General features: G+C 42.4%; 1 protein-coding gene across 1 annotated transcript in view; it reads left to right on the forward strand.

Moving 5' to 3' along the window:
• Nucleotides 1–2,700: 2,700 nt before the first annotated feature.
• TSGA10 (testis specific 10) overlaps nucleotides 2,701–15,575 on the forward strand; it is a 98,045-nt gene continuing 85,170 nt past the window's right edge. Inside the window, exons 1-3 of the mRNA XM_089693443.1 lie at nucleotides 2,701–2,782; nucleotides 9,651–9,866; nucleotides 12,677–12,742. Coding sequence (XP_089549569.1) covers nucleotides 2,729–2,782; nucleotides 9,651–9,866; nucleotides 12,677–12,742 — 336 coding nt within the window. The 5' untranslated portion in view covers nucleotides 2,701–2,728. The remainder of the gene's footprint in view (nucleotides 2,783–9,650; nucleotides 9,867–12,676; nucleotides 12,743–15,575) is intronic.

The raw sequence follows: 15,575 nt of genomic DNA on the forward strand, positions 1-15,575 counted from the left end.
TCTGCAGTTATACACATCGTGTTTGTTTCATTTCAAATACATTGTGGTGGTGTATAGAGCCAAAAATGTTGGAATTGTGTTGATGTCCCAATATTTATGGACCTGACTGTATATGTAAAGTGCTGAGTAATTTGTGGGCACTATATACAGTTAGGTCCATATATATTTGGACACAGGCACAATTTTAGTTTTTTTCAGGTATTTACCAAAACATATTCAAGCTATAGTTATATAATGGATATGGGCTGAAAGTGCACACTCAGGTTTAATTTGAGGATATGTACATCCAAACTGGAGGAAGGGTTTAGGAATTACAGCTCTTAAGAATAGCCATCCCCCCTTTTTCAAGGGATCAAAAGTAATTGAACAATTGAATGAAAAGCTGTTTCATGGCCAGGTGTGGGCTACTCCTTCATTATTTCTTCATTAATTAAGCAGGGAAAAGGTCTGGAGTTGATTCTAAGTGCAGGATTTGCATTTGGAATCTATTGCTGTGAACCTACATTATGCATTCAAAGGAGCTGTCCATGCAAGTGAAACAGGCCATTGTTAGGCTTCAAAAACAAGCAAATCCATCAGAGAGATCGCAGCAACATTAGGAGTGGCTAAATCAACAGTTTGGTACATTTTGAGGAAAGAAGAATACACTGGTGAGTTTAGCAACATAACAAGGCATTCACATCCACGAAAGACAACAGTGGTGGATGATCACAGGATCCTCTCTATGGTAAAGAAAAACCCATTCACAGCATCCACACAAGTGAAGGACACTCTCCAGGAGGTGGGCGTTTCATTGTCAAAGTCTACAATCAAGAAAAGACTTCACGAGAGCAAATACAGAGGGTTCATCACAAGGTGCAAACCATTTATAAGCCTGAAGAATAGAAAAGCCAGATTAGACTTTGCCAAAAAACATCTAAAAAAGCCAGACCAGTTCTGGAAAAGCATTCTTTTGACGGATGAAACAGATTAATCTGTACCAGAATGATGGGAAGAAAAAAGTGTGGAGAAGGCTTAGAACAGCTCATGATCCAAAGCACACAACGCCATCTGTAAAACATGGTGGAGGCAGTGTGATGGCATGGGCATGCATGGCTTCCAGTGGCACTGGGTCATTGGTGTTTATTGATGATGTGACAGAAGACAGAAGCAGCCGGATGAATTCTGCAGTGTTTAGAGATACTGTATACTGTCAGCCCAGATTCAGCCAAATGCAGCAAACTTGATTGGACGGTGCTTCACAGTACAGATGGACAATGATCCAAAACACACTGCAAAAGCAACCCAGGAGCTTTTGAAGGAAAAGTGGAATATTCTGCAATGGCCGAATCAATCACCTGATCTCAACCCAATTGAGCATGCATTTCACACGCTGAAGGCAAAACTAAATGCAGAAAGACCCACAAACAAAGAACAACTGAAGACAGCTGCAGTTAGAGCCTGGCAAAGCATCAGAAAGGAGGAAACCCAGTCTCTGGTAATGTCCATGGGTTCCAGACTTCAGGCAGTCAATGCCAGTAAAGGATTCTCAACAAAATATTCAAAATGAACATTTTATTTATGATTATATTCATTTGTCCAATTACCCTAGGTTCACATCTGTGCGGGTGGTGCCGCTGTGGATCCGCACGGAAATCCGTGAAGCCACACCACCCACAAAGAGAATTGCAGTCCCGTTTTAATGGCATGCCGCCTGCACTGGAAAACGGAACCGTACTGGGAACCGAGGTTTCTGTGTGGGCTGTGTTTTCCAAAGAAGTGCAGGGACTTCTTCCTTGCCTGTCACGGGCATGGGAGTCCATTCAAATGAATAGGCTCTCGTGCGCGTGCAAAACGCGGCCCACACAGATGTGAACCGGGGGTTACATTTGAGCCCCTGAAAATGGAGGGACTGTGTATAAAAATGGTTGCAGTTCGTAAAATTTGTACTTGATATTTATGTTCAACCCCTTGAATTAAAGCTGAAAGTCTGCACTTCAAATTCATTTGGATTGTTTCATTTATTCTGTTGGCATACAGAGCCAAAAGTATGAAAATTGTGCCTGTGTCCAAATATATATGGACCTAATTGTTAGTACCTGTAAGAAATAAATAAATGGAAAAACGTACACGGAGGTGCGTATCAGCTGCATGTAAATGTGCATTAAAACATGTGCAGAGCACAAAAGAGCCCAAAGAAGAAGGAAATGATCTCCAAAGGAATGGAAGCTTAGGAAGAAGGCACCACAAATGCGCAGAAAAACGTGCATCAAATGCACATCGCTTAGCAAAACCGTGCAGTCAACACGCAGTTTCTGTGTAAATGGGCCCTCAATTGCAATTCTGGGGTATGGTGGTGGAGACCAACTTTAGCATAGCTCACAAACTGAGGTACCTGATGTACATGTAGCTGAGGCTGGCTGCCATTTACTCATCATTATCACCCTTTGCACTACCTTGCATACTAAACCCACAGGTATAAAGCATAGATGGCACACCGTGTCCTAGGCAGCAGTGCCAGGTATCCAGGTGACTAGGAATTGTGGGGACATATATTTGCTGTAGCCATCCAGAGTGACAACACAGTAGCAGTGAGGAGGGAAGGGCAGGAAAAGTGCGGGAGAGGGGCAGCCGGTGTAGCTCGGGAGGCGGGACAGTGCTGAGGAGAGCAGGGTCACACACGGCATACTCTGCTTCCCTCACACACAGACACAGCTGCTGTACAGGAGACAGTGCACCTCATCACACCATGGCTGCTAAAACTCACGCTGAGCACAGGAAAATCTCACAGCTGCACACCAAGGTATTCCTTTCACTGAACTTTCATCTGAAAACCTTTTCTACTTCTATTGCTGTCTATGCTATTTGCTGGATATGACTTGTGAGGCAAGTTTGTGAAAGTGTGTGATGAGGTCCAATGAGAAATATACATGGTTTATTATAGGAGAAAGTCTACTACAAATCTGCAGGGAGGTGAGGTGAGGTATGTCTTCCACAGTGGACAGAGACCTTCCCTGGCCGTGTGTGTGGTGAAAGGCAGGAAGCTTCAGTCACCATGGAGACAAGCTTGGCTGGGGCTGCCCTTCGTGTACATCTCTGCCCCTAGATAAACCGACTCTGGGCCCCTGGAAAGTCTTGTTTGCCCTATAGCAGGTCGGTCTCATTTCACCATAAACTGGTATTTAAGAAAAACAAAACGGTATTGGTCCATTCACACTTGTGCAGTTTTACTGTGCTTGAAAAACAGCAATTGTTTCCTACAGTATCTCACAGAAGTGAGTACACCCCTCACATTTTTGTAAATATTTGATTCTATCTTTTCATGTGACAACACTGAAGAAATGACACTTTGCTACAATGTGAAGTAGTGAGCAGGGGCGGACTGACCATTTGGAAACTCGGGCACTGCCCAAGGACCGGGGTCCGTAGGGGGCCCCGTGAGATGCCCCTGGTACCTTTTTCATAGGCTTTTTTGAGTTTGGGCAAGGACACAGGGGCCCCATGATCCTTTATTGCCCCATGAGTTGTCAGTCTGCCCCTGGTAGTGAGTGTACAGCTTGTATAACAGTGTAGATTTGCTGTCCCCTCAAAATAACTCAACACAGCCATTAATGTTTAAATCGCTGGCAACAAAAGTGAGTACACCCCAGGGGCGGACTGACCATTTGGGTACTGCCCGAAGGGACCAGGGTCAGTAGGGGGCCCCATTGGATGCCCCTAGTACTTTTCATGGGCTTTTTTGGGTGTGGTTTAAGAGTGGGTGAGGACACAGGGGCCCCATGATCCCCTATTGCCCAGGGGGCCCCATGAGTTGTCAGTCCGTCCCTGGTACACCCCTAAGTGAAAATGTCCAAATTGGGCCCAAGTGTCAATATTTTGTGTGGCCACTGTTATTTTCCAGCACCGTCTTAAAGTGGAGCTCCACCCAAAAGTGGAAGTTACGCTTTGCGCCTTTGTCCCCCACTCCCCATTAAGGATTGGCACCTTTGAGGAGCGGGGGGAGGGGGTACCCGAATTTGACAGGTACCCGCTCCCACTTACGCCACAATCACCTAGGGGATTGGAAGCAGAAGTCGTCCTCCCCATAGTCTTCTGGGACATGTGACAGGTCCCTGAAGACTACGGGGCCATTCACAAGCGCAGCACTTCTCACGCATGCGCAGTGGGCACCCGGCTGTGAAGCTGCAAGCTGTCACAGCCGGGTGCCCACACTGAAGATTCCAGCGCCAGGGAGTGAAGACGGCTGGTGAAACCAGTGGTGGTGAGGACACCGCTGGACCGAGGAACAGGTAAGTGGCTGTATTTTAAAAGTATTTGTAGCTGCTGACTTATTTTTTTTTGTTCAGGTAGAACTCCACTTTAACCCTCTTGGGCATGGAGTTCACCAGAGTTTTGCAGGTTGCCACTGGAGTCCTTTTATGACGACATCACGGAGCTGGTGGATATTAGAGACCTTGTGCTCCTCCACCTTCTGTTTGAGGATGCCCCACAGATGCTCAGTAGACTTTAGGTCTAGAGACATGCTTGGCCAGTCCATCGCCTTTACCCTCAGCTTCTTTAGAAAGGCAGTGGTCATCTTGGAGGTGTGTTTGGGGTTATCATGTCGGACCACTGCCCTGCGGCCCAGTCTCCATAGGGAGGGGGTCATGCTCTCCTTCAGTATGTCACAGTACATGTTGGCATTCATGTTTCCCTCAATGAACTGCAGCTCCCCAGTGCCAGCAGCACTCATGCAGCCCCAGACCATGACACTCCCACCACCATGCTTGACTGTAGGCAAGACACACTTGTCTTTGTGCTCCTCATCTGGTTGCAGCCACACACGTTTGACACCATCTGAACCAAGTAAGTTTATCTTGGTGTCATCAGACCACAGGACATGGTTCCAGTAATCCATGTCCTTAATCTGCTTGTCTTCAGCAAATTGTTTGCTTTCTTGTGCATCATCTTTAGAAGAGGCTTCCTTCTGGGACGACAGCCATGCAGACCAATTTGATGCAGTGTGCGGTGTATGGTCTGAGCATTGACAAGCTGACCCTCCACCACTTCAACCTCTGCAGCAATGCTGGCAGCACTCATACGTCTATTTCCCAAAGACAACCTCTGGATATGGCGCTGAGCACGTGCACTCAACTTCTTTGATCGACCATGGCGAGGCCTGTTTTGAGTGGATCCTGTCCTATTAAACTGCTGTATGCTCTTGGCCACCGTGCTGCAGATCAGTTTCATGGTCTTGGCAATCTCCTTATAGCCTAAGCCATCTTTATGTAGAGCAACAATTCTTTTTTTCAGATCTTCAGAGAGTTCTTTGCCATGAGGTGCCATGTTGAACATCCAGTGACCAGTATGGGAGAGTGAGAGCGATAACACCAAATTTAACACACCTGCTCCCCATTCACACCTGAGATCTTGTAACACTAACGAGTCACATGACAACGGGGAGGGAAAATGGCTAATTGGGCACAATTTGGACATTTTCACTTAGGAGTGTACTCAAAAAAAGCATAACTTCCCCTTTTGGGTGGAGCTCCGCTTTAAGGCAGTGCTGGAAAATAATGGTGGCCACACAAAATATTGACACTTTGGGCCCAATTTGGACATTTTCACTTAGTGGTGTACTCTCTTTTGTTGCCAGCAGTTTAGACATTAATGGCTGTGTGTTGAGTTATTTTGAGGGGACAGCAAATTTACACTGTTATACAAGCTGTACACTCACTACTTTACATTGTAGCAAAGTGTCATTTCTTCAGTGTTGTCACATGAAAAGATAGAATAAAATATTTACACAAATGTGAGGGGTGTACTCACTTCTGGGAGATACTGTATGTGCCCTGTTCATCCTACAACACATCCTTCTATTGAACGATACACATGCCGCTTTGTAGCTGCAGCAAAAAATGGAACAGCGTCATGGCTGTGAAAATAAAAGAAACAGCCAAACATGACTAATGCAGGTCTGTGGAGCCATATTGCAACCACCAGTTGGGGTGTGGTAGTGCAGGGTTAGGGTTAAAGAACGCCAGGCAAAATTTTTATTTTTCCATTCAGTGGGGTTGTGCCTGCACTGCATGGGTAACTGCTCATTTTTGTCTAGGGGGTTGCAGAGCGGAGATATACTTACCTAATCCGCCGATTCTCCAAGCACAAGACTTGTCCCCACCGCTCCTGCCCTTCCCCCACACACTAGCGGTCTTGTAAATGGACTGCTCCTGACATCATTATGCCCATAGGACGTGAGGACTGCAGGGACAGTCCACTGCTGGATGTGGGGGAGCATTGTTTTCTGGAGGATCGAAGGATCAGGTAAGGCTGGCCGTACACTATAAAATTTTCTGTCCAATTTCTGCCCAATTTTCTTTAGATTTACCTTCAAATATGTAGTGCAAGGGCCTGCCTAAATGGATACAATTGAAAGTGTTGTTCAGGTTATATTATATATTATATGGTTTTTGGTAAATCTAAACCAAAAATCTCAAGAAAATTGTACAATGTATGGGCAGCCTAAGTATAGCTTTTCCTTGCGCCCCTAGACAAAACAAGCAGTTAACCCATGCAGTGCTGACATAGCCCCACTGCATGGAAAAATAAACATTTTTCTTCTGTAAATCAGGGAGTTAGGCGGTAACATATCGCTTGCTCAACACCTGTTAAGTGTCTTTGCTGCACATCTGAACGTGCCCTAAAGCCCCATTCACACCTGAGCGTTTTGTAGCGTGAAGCTCGAAGCCCCAAAATGCTCAGGGAGAAAAAATCCACATCTCCACTCTTTTTGGAGCTACTTTTGTAGCTCCATTTGGGCAGATTGATGCATTTTTGGCTCGTTTTAATTCCCATAGAAATACATGGAAATGTGCAAATTGCTCATTTTCAAATGCTTTTGCCATGGAAACAAATGATGTCACACATGACATTTTTCTCCATTGGCTACTACAAAAATGCCAGAACTCAAAAAGGCCGAAAATGCCTGAACAAATCATGCACAAATATTCACAAATGCGCAACAAAATGTGCGAAAAAATGCACAAAAACACTACACTCAGGTGTGAATGGGGCCTGAAAGCAGAAGGCACCACAAACCAGAGCCGGTGCTTTCTGCACGGTAAAATGCTGTGTTTTATCACACAGGTAGCGTGAACTGGTTTTAAGTAAAAGAATTTGATTAAGGCTTGATTCACTTTTCTGGCTATGTTTCACGTTACACCATATACCCAACTGATGGTCCCCACTCATGTTATTTCATTTTGCTGCTGCATGGAGTGAGAAAAAAATTATACCACTGGTCGTGTTTGGTGGGTAGTACCACCACCCAATGTGTCTTATTCAAGGGATTGGGGCTGTGCTACAACCATGTGTAATGCAGGCGGATGCAGCACGATGCTGCAGATTTTCAGGGGTTCACACAGGTGATGAGGAGGTGACATACTACAAGCCATGTGTCAAATGCCTCTGAAAAGCAATCCACCGCAGAGCACTTCTGAGAGGAGAGGCAAACATGGTTGCAAGTGTAAATGAGCCCTCAGAGTGTAACTTGAAACCTGGTCACGTTCCCCAACTCCCAAACCATCCCCACCCTCCTCAATTACATTCAACCTTTTTCCTGTGCTTGAATTCAGAGTGACTATGCAGGCATAACCACCCATCACAATTCATTTCTCAGGGATCTGTGAATGAGAAGACTACAAGGTCCATCTGCCATCACAACAGAGGGACTCACTTTGTTGTGGGCCTCCTGCAATAACAAGGTGATGACCCCTGTACCAGCCATCAGACTTGGGATGGCTGAATACTTTGTTTCTCTTTGTGATTACATCTGACACACCACCTGGCATATGATTGTGATTGGCTGTGTCGGACCGCGATGCAGAGTGCGAGCGGTATAAATTATGCTGAATTGACGTCTACATCCAGACCGCCCCGTGAGGACGTCATTGGTGACGAAACGCGTAGGGCGTGGCCTACTGGATGCCGACGTCTGGGAATAAGCGCTGGGTCTACGATTAGAAGATTCGTGGTGTGCGGTGGTGTGCCGATACATCGTTTGCTCGATTCAATGCCCATAATACTGGTGTCGGTGTAGACACCTAAAAATGTGAGTGAGATTGATATAGTAAAGCTTTTATATGTTTTAAAGCTGGTTGCACTATGATCTTTTCTTTTTACCTTTGAATATGGCCCCAATGATACGGAGACATACGATCTAGAAATGATATATACCCCTGGAAATTAACCATAGTTTTGAATGGTGGCGATTCATCCTATAGGATATCGGTTGGCTGCAGATTATTGCATCTAAGAACTCAATTGATATCTACTGCTCCTCAGAGCAAAAGTGTTGTTTGCTGGTCCAATTGTTGATCAGCATTGAATTCTGGTGAGTGATCCAACATTTTTTTTGGTGGTGGATTTGACACGGTGTGGACACGAATTTGACTAAATTTTTTTGGACACATATAATTTTTTTGGACACATTATATATATATTTTTTGGACACATATATTTTCTTGGACATTTATTTTTTGGACATTTAATATGTAATTCTTTCTTTTTTTCACCTTTTGATTGATTGAATATATGTTGATTTAGCGCATTTCATTTTATTTATCTGGTCAAAAAATTTATATGAGTTTTTTGAAGTGGGAAATATCTGCTTTAGTTTTTTAGGGTGTGGCGCTTTTCTAACAATACTGAGATTTGCCTGGATGTAGTTTGGGCTTTAAGAGACTATCTTTCAGCCACTGCTTCTTTCAGGAAGACTGATTTTCTTTTTGTATTTCGGATGGACCCCATCTCTAGGGTGCTCAGACAGTCCATCATTCAAGCTTATGGTTTTAAAGATCAGATTCCACTCATTCCTGGAAAGGCACACTTTACTGAACCTGTAAGCTCCTTTTGGACTTTCTGTCATCAATACATTGTTTTCCAAGATTTGAAAGGCTACCACCTGCTCCTCGGTTCGCACATTCAAGTTCAACCATGTGGCTGTTGTGGCCTTGTCTGAAGCCAGCTTGGGGCATAAGGTCTTTCATGTGGCTGTTTGTGCTGCAGGCAGTCCACAGTTTTCTGTTGTTTTCTCATGCAGTTAGCAGTTGTTGCCTCACTCCTTGGTTGGACTTCTTCTGGATGTCCTAAAGGAGGTTTCCGGTGCTGCTGTGCTACAAAACTTTGGCACAAAACTGAGGCATGCTGTTGAACACTGCTGTTTATTGTTACCTATTTACAGTATATTTAAACAGATGAGAGCTGGTAGGCATTTTTTTACAATCTTGTTGATAAATTTCTTTCTTCTTTTTTTGCATGTTATAATGCGCATTTTTTTGACTCCATCTCTGGAAGCGCCTCCAACCACACATTGTTGGGGGGTTTTTGTCACCTCTTCCCCTAGCAAAGTGCCCCAAGTCACCCCCCCCCCCTGCCTATCATGTACCATTTATAAAGACAATAGACTTATGTTTCTAGTACAAAGAGTTTTTAAAGCAGCCCTAGAAAAACAAACACAAATGTAGAAGTTCACATATGGACAGTTAGGAAAAAAGAATCCCAAAAAATGGAGACTCATAAAAACCATCTCTATCATCCTTAAAGTGACACCACAAATTTCTCATCTTGCATCGTGGAACGACCTGTTCTGCCTGCAAGTGGTATTTATGTATGTAACATCTTATTTCCTGTAGATTGACGAACTTCAGAATACTAACCGAGGCCTAAAGGAGCACATTCTGCACTTAACAGAAAATAAGGAGGCTGTGAGCAGTCAGGTAGATATCCTGACCAGGAAAAACGAACAGCTCTGTAAAGAACTCACAGAGATAGACAAGATGGCAGAGCAACTGGAGAAAGAGAAGGAACAGACCTTAGAAGCTGCAGAAGAAGAACTGGAGAAAACAATGGTGGGTGTTTTAAAAACACACATACTTTTATATGTTCTGTTTTCATTAAATATTTTTCTCAGTATTACATTTAATTAATATACCAAAATATGGAAGTTTTTTTGCTTTATTCATAACAAAAGTGACAGAAGTATATCTTTCTACATTTCTATTATTATTCTTAAAGACACTCTGTTGCTTTCCCATTCAGGGCAGTGTCAGGATTTTTTGTAAGCCACTGATATTTACTTTCCCTGCTCTCCCTTATGTTGCGCTGCTGTGTTGCAGTGCTGAGACCTGACTGTGCGCAAGCTCTGTTTTAGAGCTTACATGTGGTTATTTTTTTCCTTACAAGAGAACCTGTAATTTTGCCCTGAATGGGCAAGGTGGTAGTGTGTATTAAGTGTAAGAGGAGGTGTACTTTAACATGAACCCATGACAAGACAAAGTAAATTTTAAATGTGAACCCATGACAAGACAAAGTAAATTTAAATGAAGTGAGCATCAAAGCAGGTACCATGCAGCACCAAAATGTAAAATCCATATTTGCATAGGCATAGACAAATTACCTAGTCTCTGATATGACAATGCCAAGGCCTGACAATACAGTGGTTTGCTTAGGCACCAAACATTGCACCTTGGGATCTGGGGTAGACGTTTTCTGTTTCTCAAATTCAGATTGTTGTTACTAGCTGTGTAAATATGTGTGGCTGTGCAGATGCTGTGGATAGATAGGTATTCTTTGTCTAGCCAAACCTTTATACTCTTAGCTGTTTTCACTTTTAAATAAAATAGATAAATAGTAATAGAACAGTCCAGATACTGAAGGCTTTATTGTTTTCTTGAGAAGATTTGTCCTCCTTCAGCATACCATAACACCCATAACATGACACTGAATGCCTTTAATTCCCACACATAACATGTCGTGCAGACAAGTGAGTCCAGGGAGCCCTGTGTGAATGATGTAGTACCTTGCCTAGCAATTTTTGCAGTCCTTGGACTGGCTATAAGTATACTTGTAATATTTATGAACACTGAACACACCAAGTTTACTTTGCACTTTGGTGTTGATTTACTAAAGCTGGAGAGTGCAAAATCTGGTGCAGCTCTGTATAGAAAGGAATCAGCTTCCAAGTTTTTTGTCAAAGCTTAATTGAACAAGCTGACGTTAGAAGCTGATTGCCTACTATGCACAGCTGCACCTGCACTCTCCAGTTTTAGTAAACCAACCCCTTGTTATGCTTGTGATGATTACACAATAGTTAAATTACTATTTGTAGATATTTATAAATGAACAAATGGTTAATTAAAGCCTAGATGCAGCCAAAATCAAAACAGAAAAATCAGCACAAGGTGCATAACTTTCAGTCAGTAGAATGTGTCCCTTGTGCGGATTACTCTTCTGTTTGTGAAAATCTTCCTCTGCCCTGCCTCGACCCTCCCTCACCAACACCACCACCACTGCTGCTGTAGTCATGTGTGGCAGGGGTCAAAACAACAAAGAGGCTGTTTCAGGTACTCTTAAAGAGATCCTGACTATGCTCACCCTTTCCACTCCCCCTCCATTCATAGATGCTGTACTACAATTTCTATGAATGAAACAGGATCTAAGAATGGAGGACAAGTGGATGAAAAAAATTGTTTACCAATGCCCCCAAATTTAACTTTGTGGATAGTGGATGCCCCAAGGCGTTCTCATGTGCTACATTTTTGTGGAAATGAAGAAACATGTCGGTTATGAAGGCGGTTAAAACATGGAACATGGTCATGGTACACTAAGATTTATTGTGGCACAGTAACCACTTCACCACAGAAAGAGGCGGAGGTGAAATGGTTATTCTTTGGAAATGAAGAAACATGCTGATATTGATGTGGTTAAAAAAAATATGTCTGTTGAAGTGTATGTTTTCTGTTATCAGTGGAATAAGTTACTATGAAAATGAAACTGCATTGTAGGCAATAGCTAAATGTCATGAATAGACCTAAAACTTTTTACACCCCCCCCCCATCCCTCCAAAGAAAAAGAACAATTCCACAAACATTTGTCCATCACAGTGATCACATGGCACTGAGACACCCCATTTAGCTCTGTACCTTAAAGTGGTTGCAAAGCTTGAAGGTTTTTTACCTTCATGCATTTTATGCATGAAGATAAAAAAAACTTCAGTATGCAGCTTCCCCCACAGCACCCCCAATACATATCTGAGCCCGATCCTGATTCAGTGATGTGCACAGATCAGGTAAGTATGACAATTTTGTTATTTATTTTAATTAAACCTTTAGTATCACTTTAAGCCAATGCTCTCTGCTGACAGCAGGAGCAGCATCTTTGTGTGTTTGCCAGGCATTTGCACCAACATAAACATACGGATCTATCTAGCATTTACTCATTGTAGTAGGTGCGCCAACCAGCTATTGCATGGTGCCTGGTCCTAAAGGGGTAAACATGGCAATTTATAAATAGGTTATCACAATTTAATTATTATTATCTGTACTGCTTCACAGAATATATTAGGACCAGGACATCCATATTTCATATCAATGACATAGCTTACCAACATGGTTAACCTTAGTTATATTGTTCCTGCTACTAATAATCATAGTATTCACCTATGTTGTCAAGCATTATTTCATGTTTTAATTACTTTATTCAAAGTTTATTTCTGTGTAATCAATTGTCTTGTGTTATGTCACTAAAAAAACTTGCACCTCATTAAACGTATAAGAGTGTATATTGAATCTGAGATAAATGGTAAAAAGAGATCTGTTTTTTAATCAAGCTTTTTTCAAGTCTTCATAAAATTGCTTAAAACAGTTTTTTGTGCTTTCAGAATGAAGTTAGACGAAAACAAAAAACAATTGACAGCTTAGAGCTTACAATCAAATATCTAAAATCAGTGAGTAAAAATTTTTTTCTGGTGGTATCTGTGAGACGTAGGCTGCATTCACAGCTGACCGTAGAGATTTACTGGCGGTTTTTTTTTAGAGTTTTTGAGTGTTTTTAGAAGTGTATTACAAGCATTTTAGAAGCATATTACAAGTGGTTTACAGCTTCAGGTGGTTTGGTTGAGCAAATAGAAAGCTCTAGGGAGTGAAGAGAGGGAGGAAATTAGAAATGGAGAGCTGCTGTTTGAGCAGAAAATGCACAAAAAAATGATCCTAAAAATGCTCAAGTCACACATTTTCAGGCATTTCTATTGAAGTTAATGAGGCCAAAAGCACTTGTAATCTGCCAAAAAGAAGCTCATGTACGTTTTTGATTGACAGGCATTTTGCTTCATGTGACAGAACGCTCATATGTGAATAGGGCCATTGAAATGAATGGGATTTGGCTTGTTGAGCATTTTAGAGCTACAAGCTTCAAGCAGAAAATTGCCCAGGTATGAATGCAGCCTAGTTTACTAAAGAAGTTGAAATTGTTTACACAAAAAAAGTGAAAATTCACATCAGTTATCCAATCACGTACTGGTGAAACAGGAGTTTGCTTTTTTACATGACTGGATAATTGAAGTAATTCGTCACTCTTTTTTTCTCTGTGTGAAAATCCTCAACTCTTTTAGTATATCCGTCTCCTATGTATCACTATTATTTTGAATATAAAAGTACATCTTTCTTGTCATGAATAAAATGCTGCTCTTCCCCATTCTGCCAACCTCGATAATGTGGTCAGTGGCTATCAGTCATTACTGCAGAGAGTCTGAAACAGCTTTTTTAAACATTGATTTTATAGAGTGCATATAACCTGCCTCTGTCCTTAGAGGAATTTAAGGTACTAAAGTTTATCTCTTTTATCCTAATAAAAAAAGTGGTTTACACTTACGTTCTCTGTGCAACAACCAAAAGAGTGGTCCCATACCTCTTCTTTAGTGGTCCCTGCTTTTGCTGTCTGCATCTTCTTCACAAGTTGTGGGCTACAGGGAAACCTGTGTGGGCGCACATCCAAGCCGGGCTGTGTGTGTCCATAGACACACACAGTGCAGCTCCATATCTCGCTCCCTCCTCACAGGATTTGAATAACCACAGCAGGAATCTATGGCTCCTGCTGCTGCCTGAGTCTCCTTTGAATCCAAGAAGTGGAGGGCGAGGACCTGCAGCCAGGACAGTGCTGGATTGATCAAAAGAGATAGGTATGTGTTTACAGGTGGGAGGCATAGAAAAGATAGCTAAATGTTTTTACCTTACCTTTTTGATGCAGGGAATGCATTAAGGTAAGAAACGTTTAGACTTTAGAACCACTTTAAAGACTATGTGAACCCAACATTTCATATTCCTGATATGTGCCTGCTATACCATGTACTTGTATGAAAAAGTATCCTGTTCTCTTTGTGTTGCTTCCTTTGTGTGAAATCCCTGGTGTAGCTGCTAGTCCCTATGCTGTGTGGTCAGTTTTCCAGCTGTGCTGGGAACTCGGTGCGCCCTCCTTCAATGGTCAGAGTTATGCTCACATGCCACCCACTGCCATTCACTGGAAAATTCAGTATACTGCTGAACCCCCCCCCCCAGCTCTCTGTTCTCAGCTGCATAAGGAGCTTAAAGGATATGTGATCACTTATAAAACAGGGAATAAAGGTATTTACAATGTTATATCCATACACACATTGTGCCTTTTATTTCTATTTTAAACTGAATGGGTTGTTTTACAAGGTGAGGGTTTACATATATTTTAAGCTAGTTATACATGGCTCAAATTTTGGCTGATTCCTGCTGAGTACGAGATTTGAGCTGTCGGTGGCCCTTTCGGCACAACCCAGCTCTACAACACTCATTTGAAAAATCGAAGGAGCTGGGTGGTGATCGGTGACTGAATCCAACCAGATGCAATCACTGGTTGGGTGCTTGAATACAGTAGCAGGCAATACAGATTCCTCCTTTCACATTGTTTGGAGTAGATGGAGGAATCTATTGATTTTTTTTCTAATTTTTCTGACATTGAGATCATTGGCTGAACAAGAGAAATCTAGGTGTGTGATGCTAGCTTTACAGACCAAAGTCCCTGATGTACTCAGGTCCGGTTTGCTCATTTGGACAGTGGGGCCTATTTACAAAGCAACCATGTGGCCTTACCATGGTCAAACAGCTGCTTAAAAAACACATTATAAAGCAGTTATGTGCTTTATGGATGTGTTTAAGATATTGTTTTCTTTGGGACACTGAAACAAGCAAAGTTCCAAAAATTATTAAAACTAATAAACAGAAAAAAAATTCACATGACCTGTCCAAGACTCTCCTCCATTTACAGCGATATACAGAGAAAATGGAATGCTAAAGGTTTCGCAGTGGGGTTTATTTACTAAAGCTGGAGAGTGCAAAATCAGTCTCACTTCTGCATAGAAACCAATCAGCTTTTAATCTCAGTTCGTTGAATTAAGCTTTGGCAATAAAACCTGGAAGCTGATTGGTTTCTATGCAGAATTGAGCCTGATTTTTCACTCTCCAGCTTTAGTAAATAAACCCAAGTGTTCTCTACATTTTATGACTGGCACAGTGTAGTGTAGTGTGGAGTAAACACTTAGGGGTCTGCTAGAGAGGGGTATCTGCTCTCCTTTATAACTAGACAGTACATTTTTGGGAGGAAGCCCATGGCAAGTGATGAGGTGTCCAAAGTGGCTGTCAAACTCAGGAATCAGTACTATGAGGCAAAAGTGCTATTAGTTGAACGTGCTGAATCCGGTTTTGGATGGGCTCTGCTTTTAGTGAGTTTTAGTCTAGGTTCACACGTAAGCGTTTTCC

Source organism: Staurois parvus, unplaced genomic scaffold (genome assembly GCF_062004578.1).
Source record: "Staurois parvus isolate SC_StPar_1 unplaced genomic scaffold, SC_StPar_1.0 ptg000634l, whole genome shotgun sequence".
Taxonomy (NCBI): domain Eukaryota; kingdom Metazoa; phylum Chordata; class Amphibia; order Anura; family Ranidae; genus Staurois; species Staurois parvus.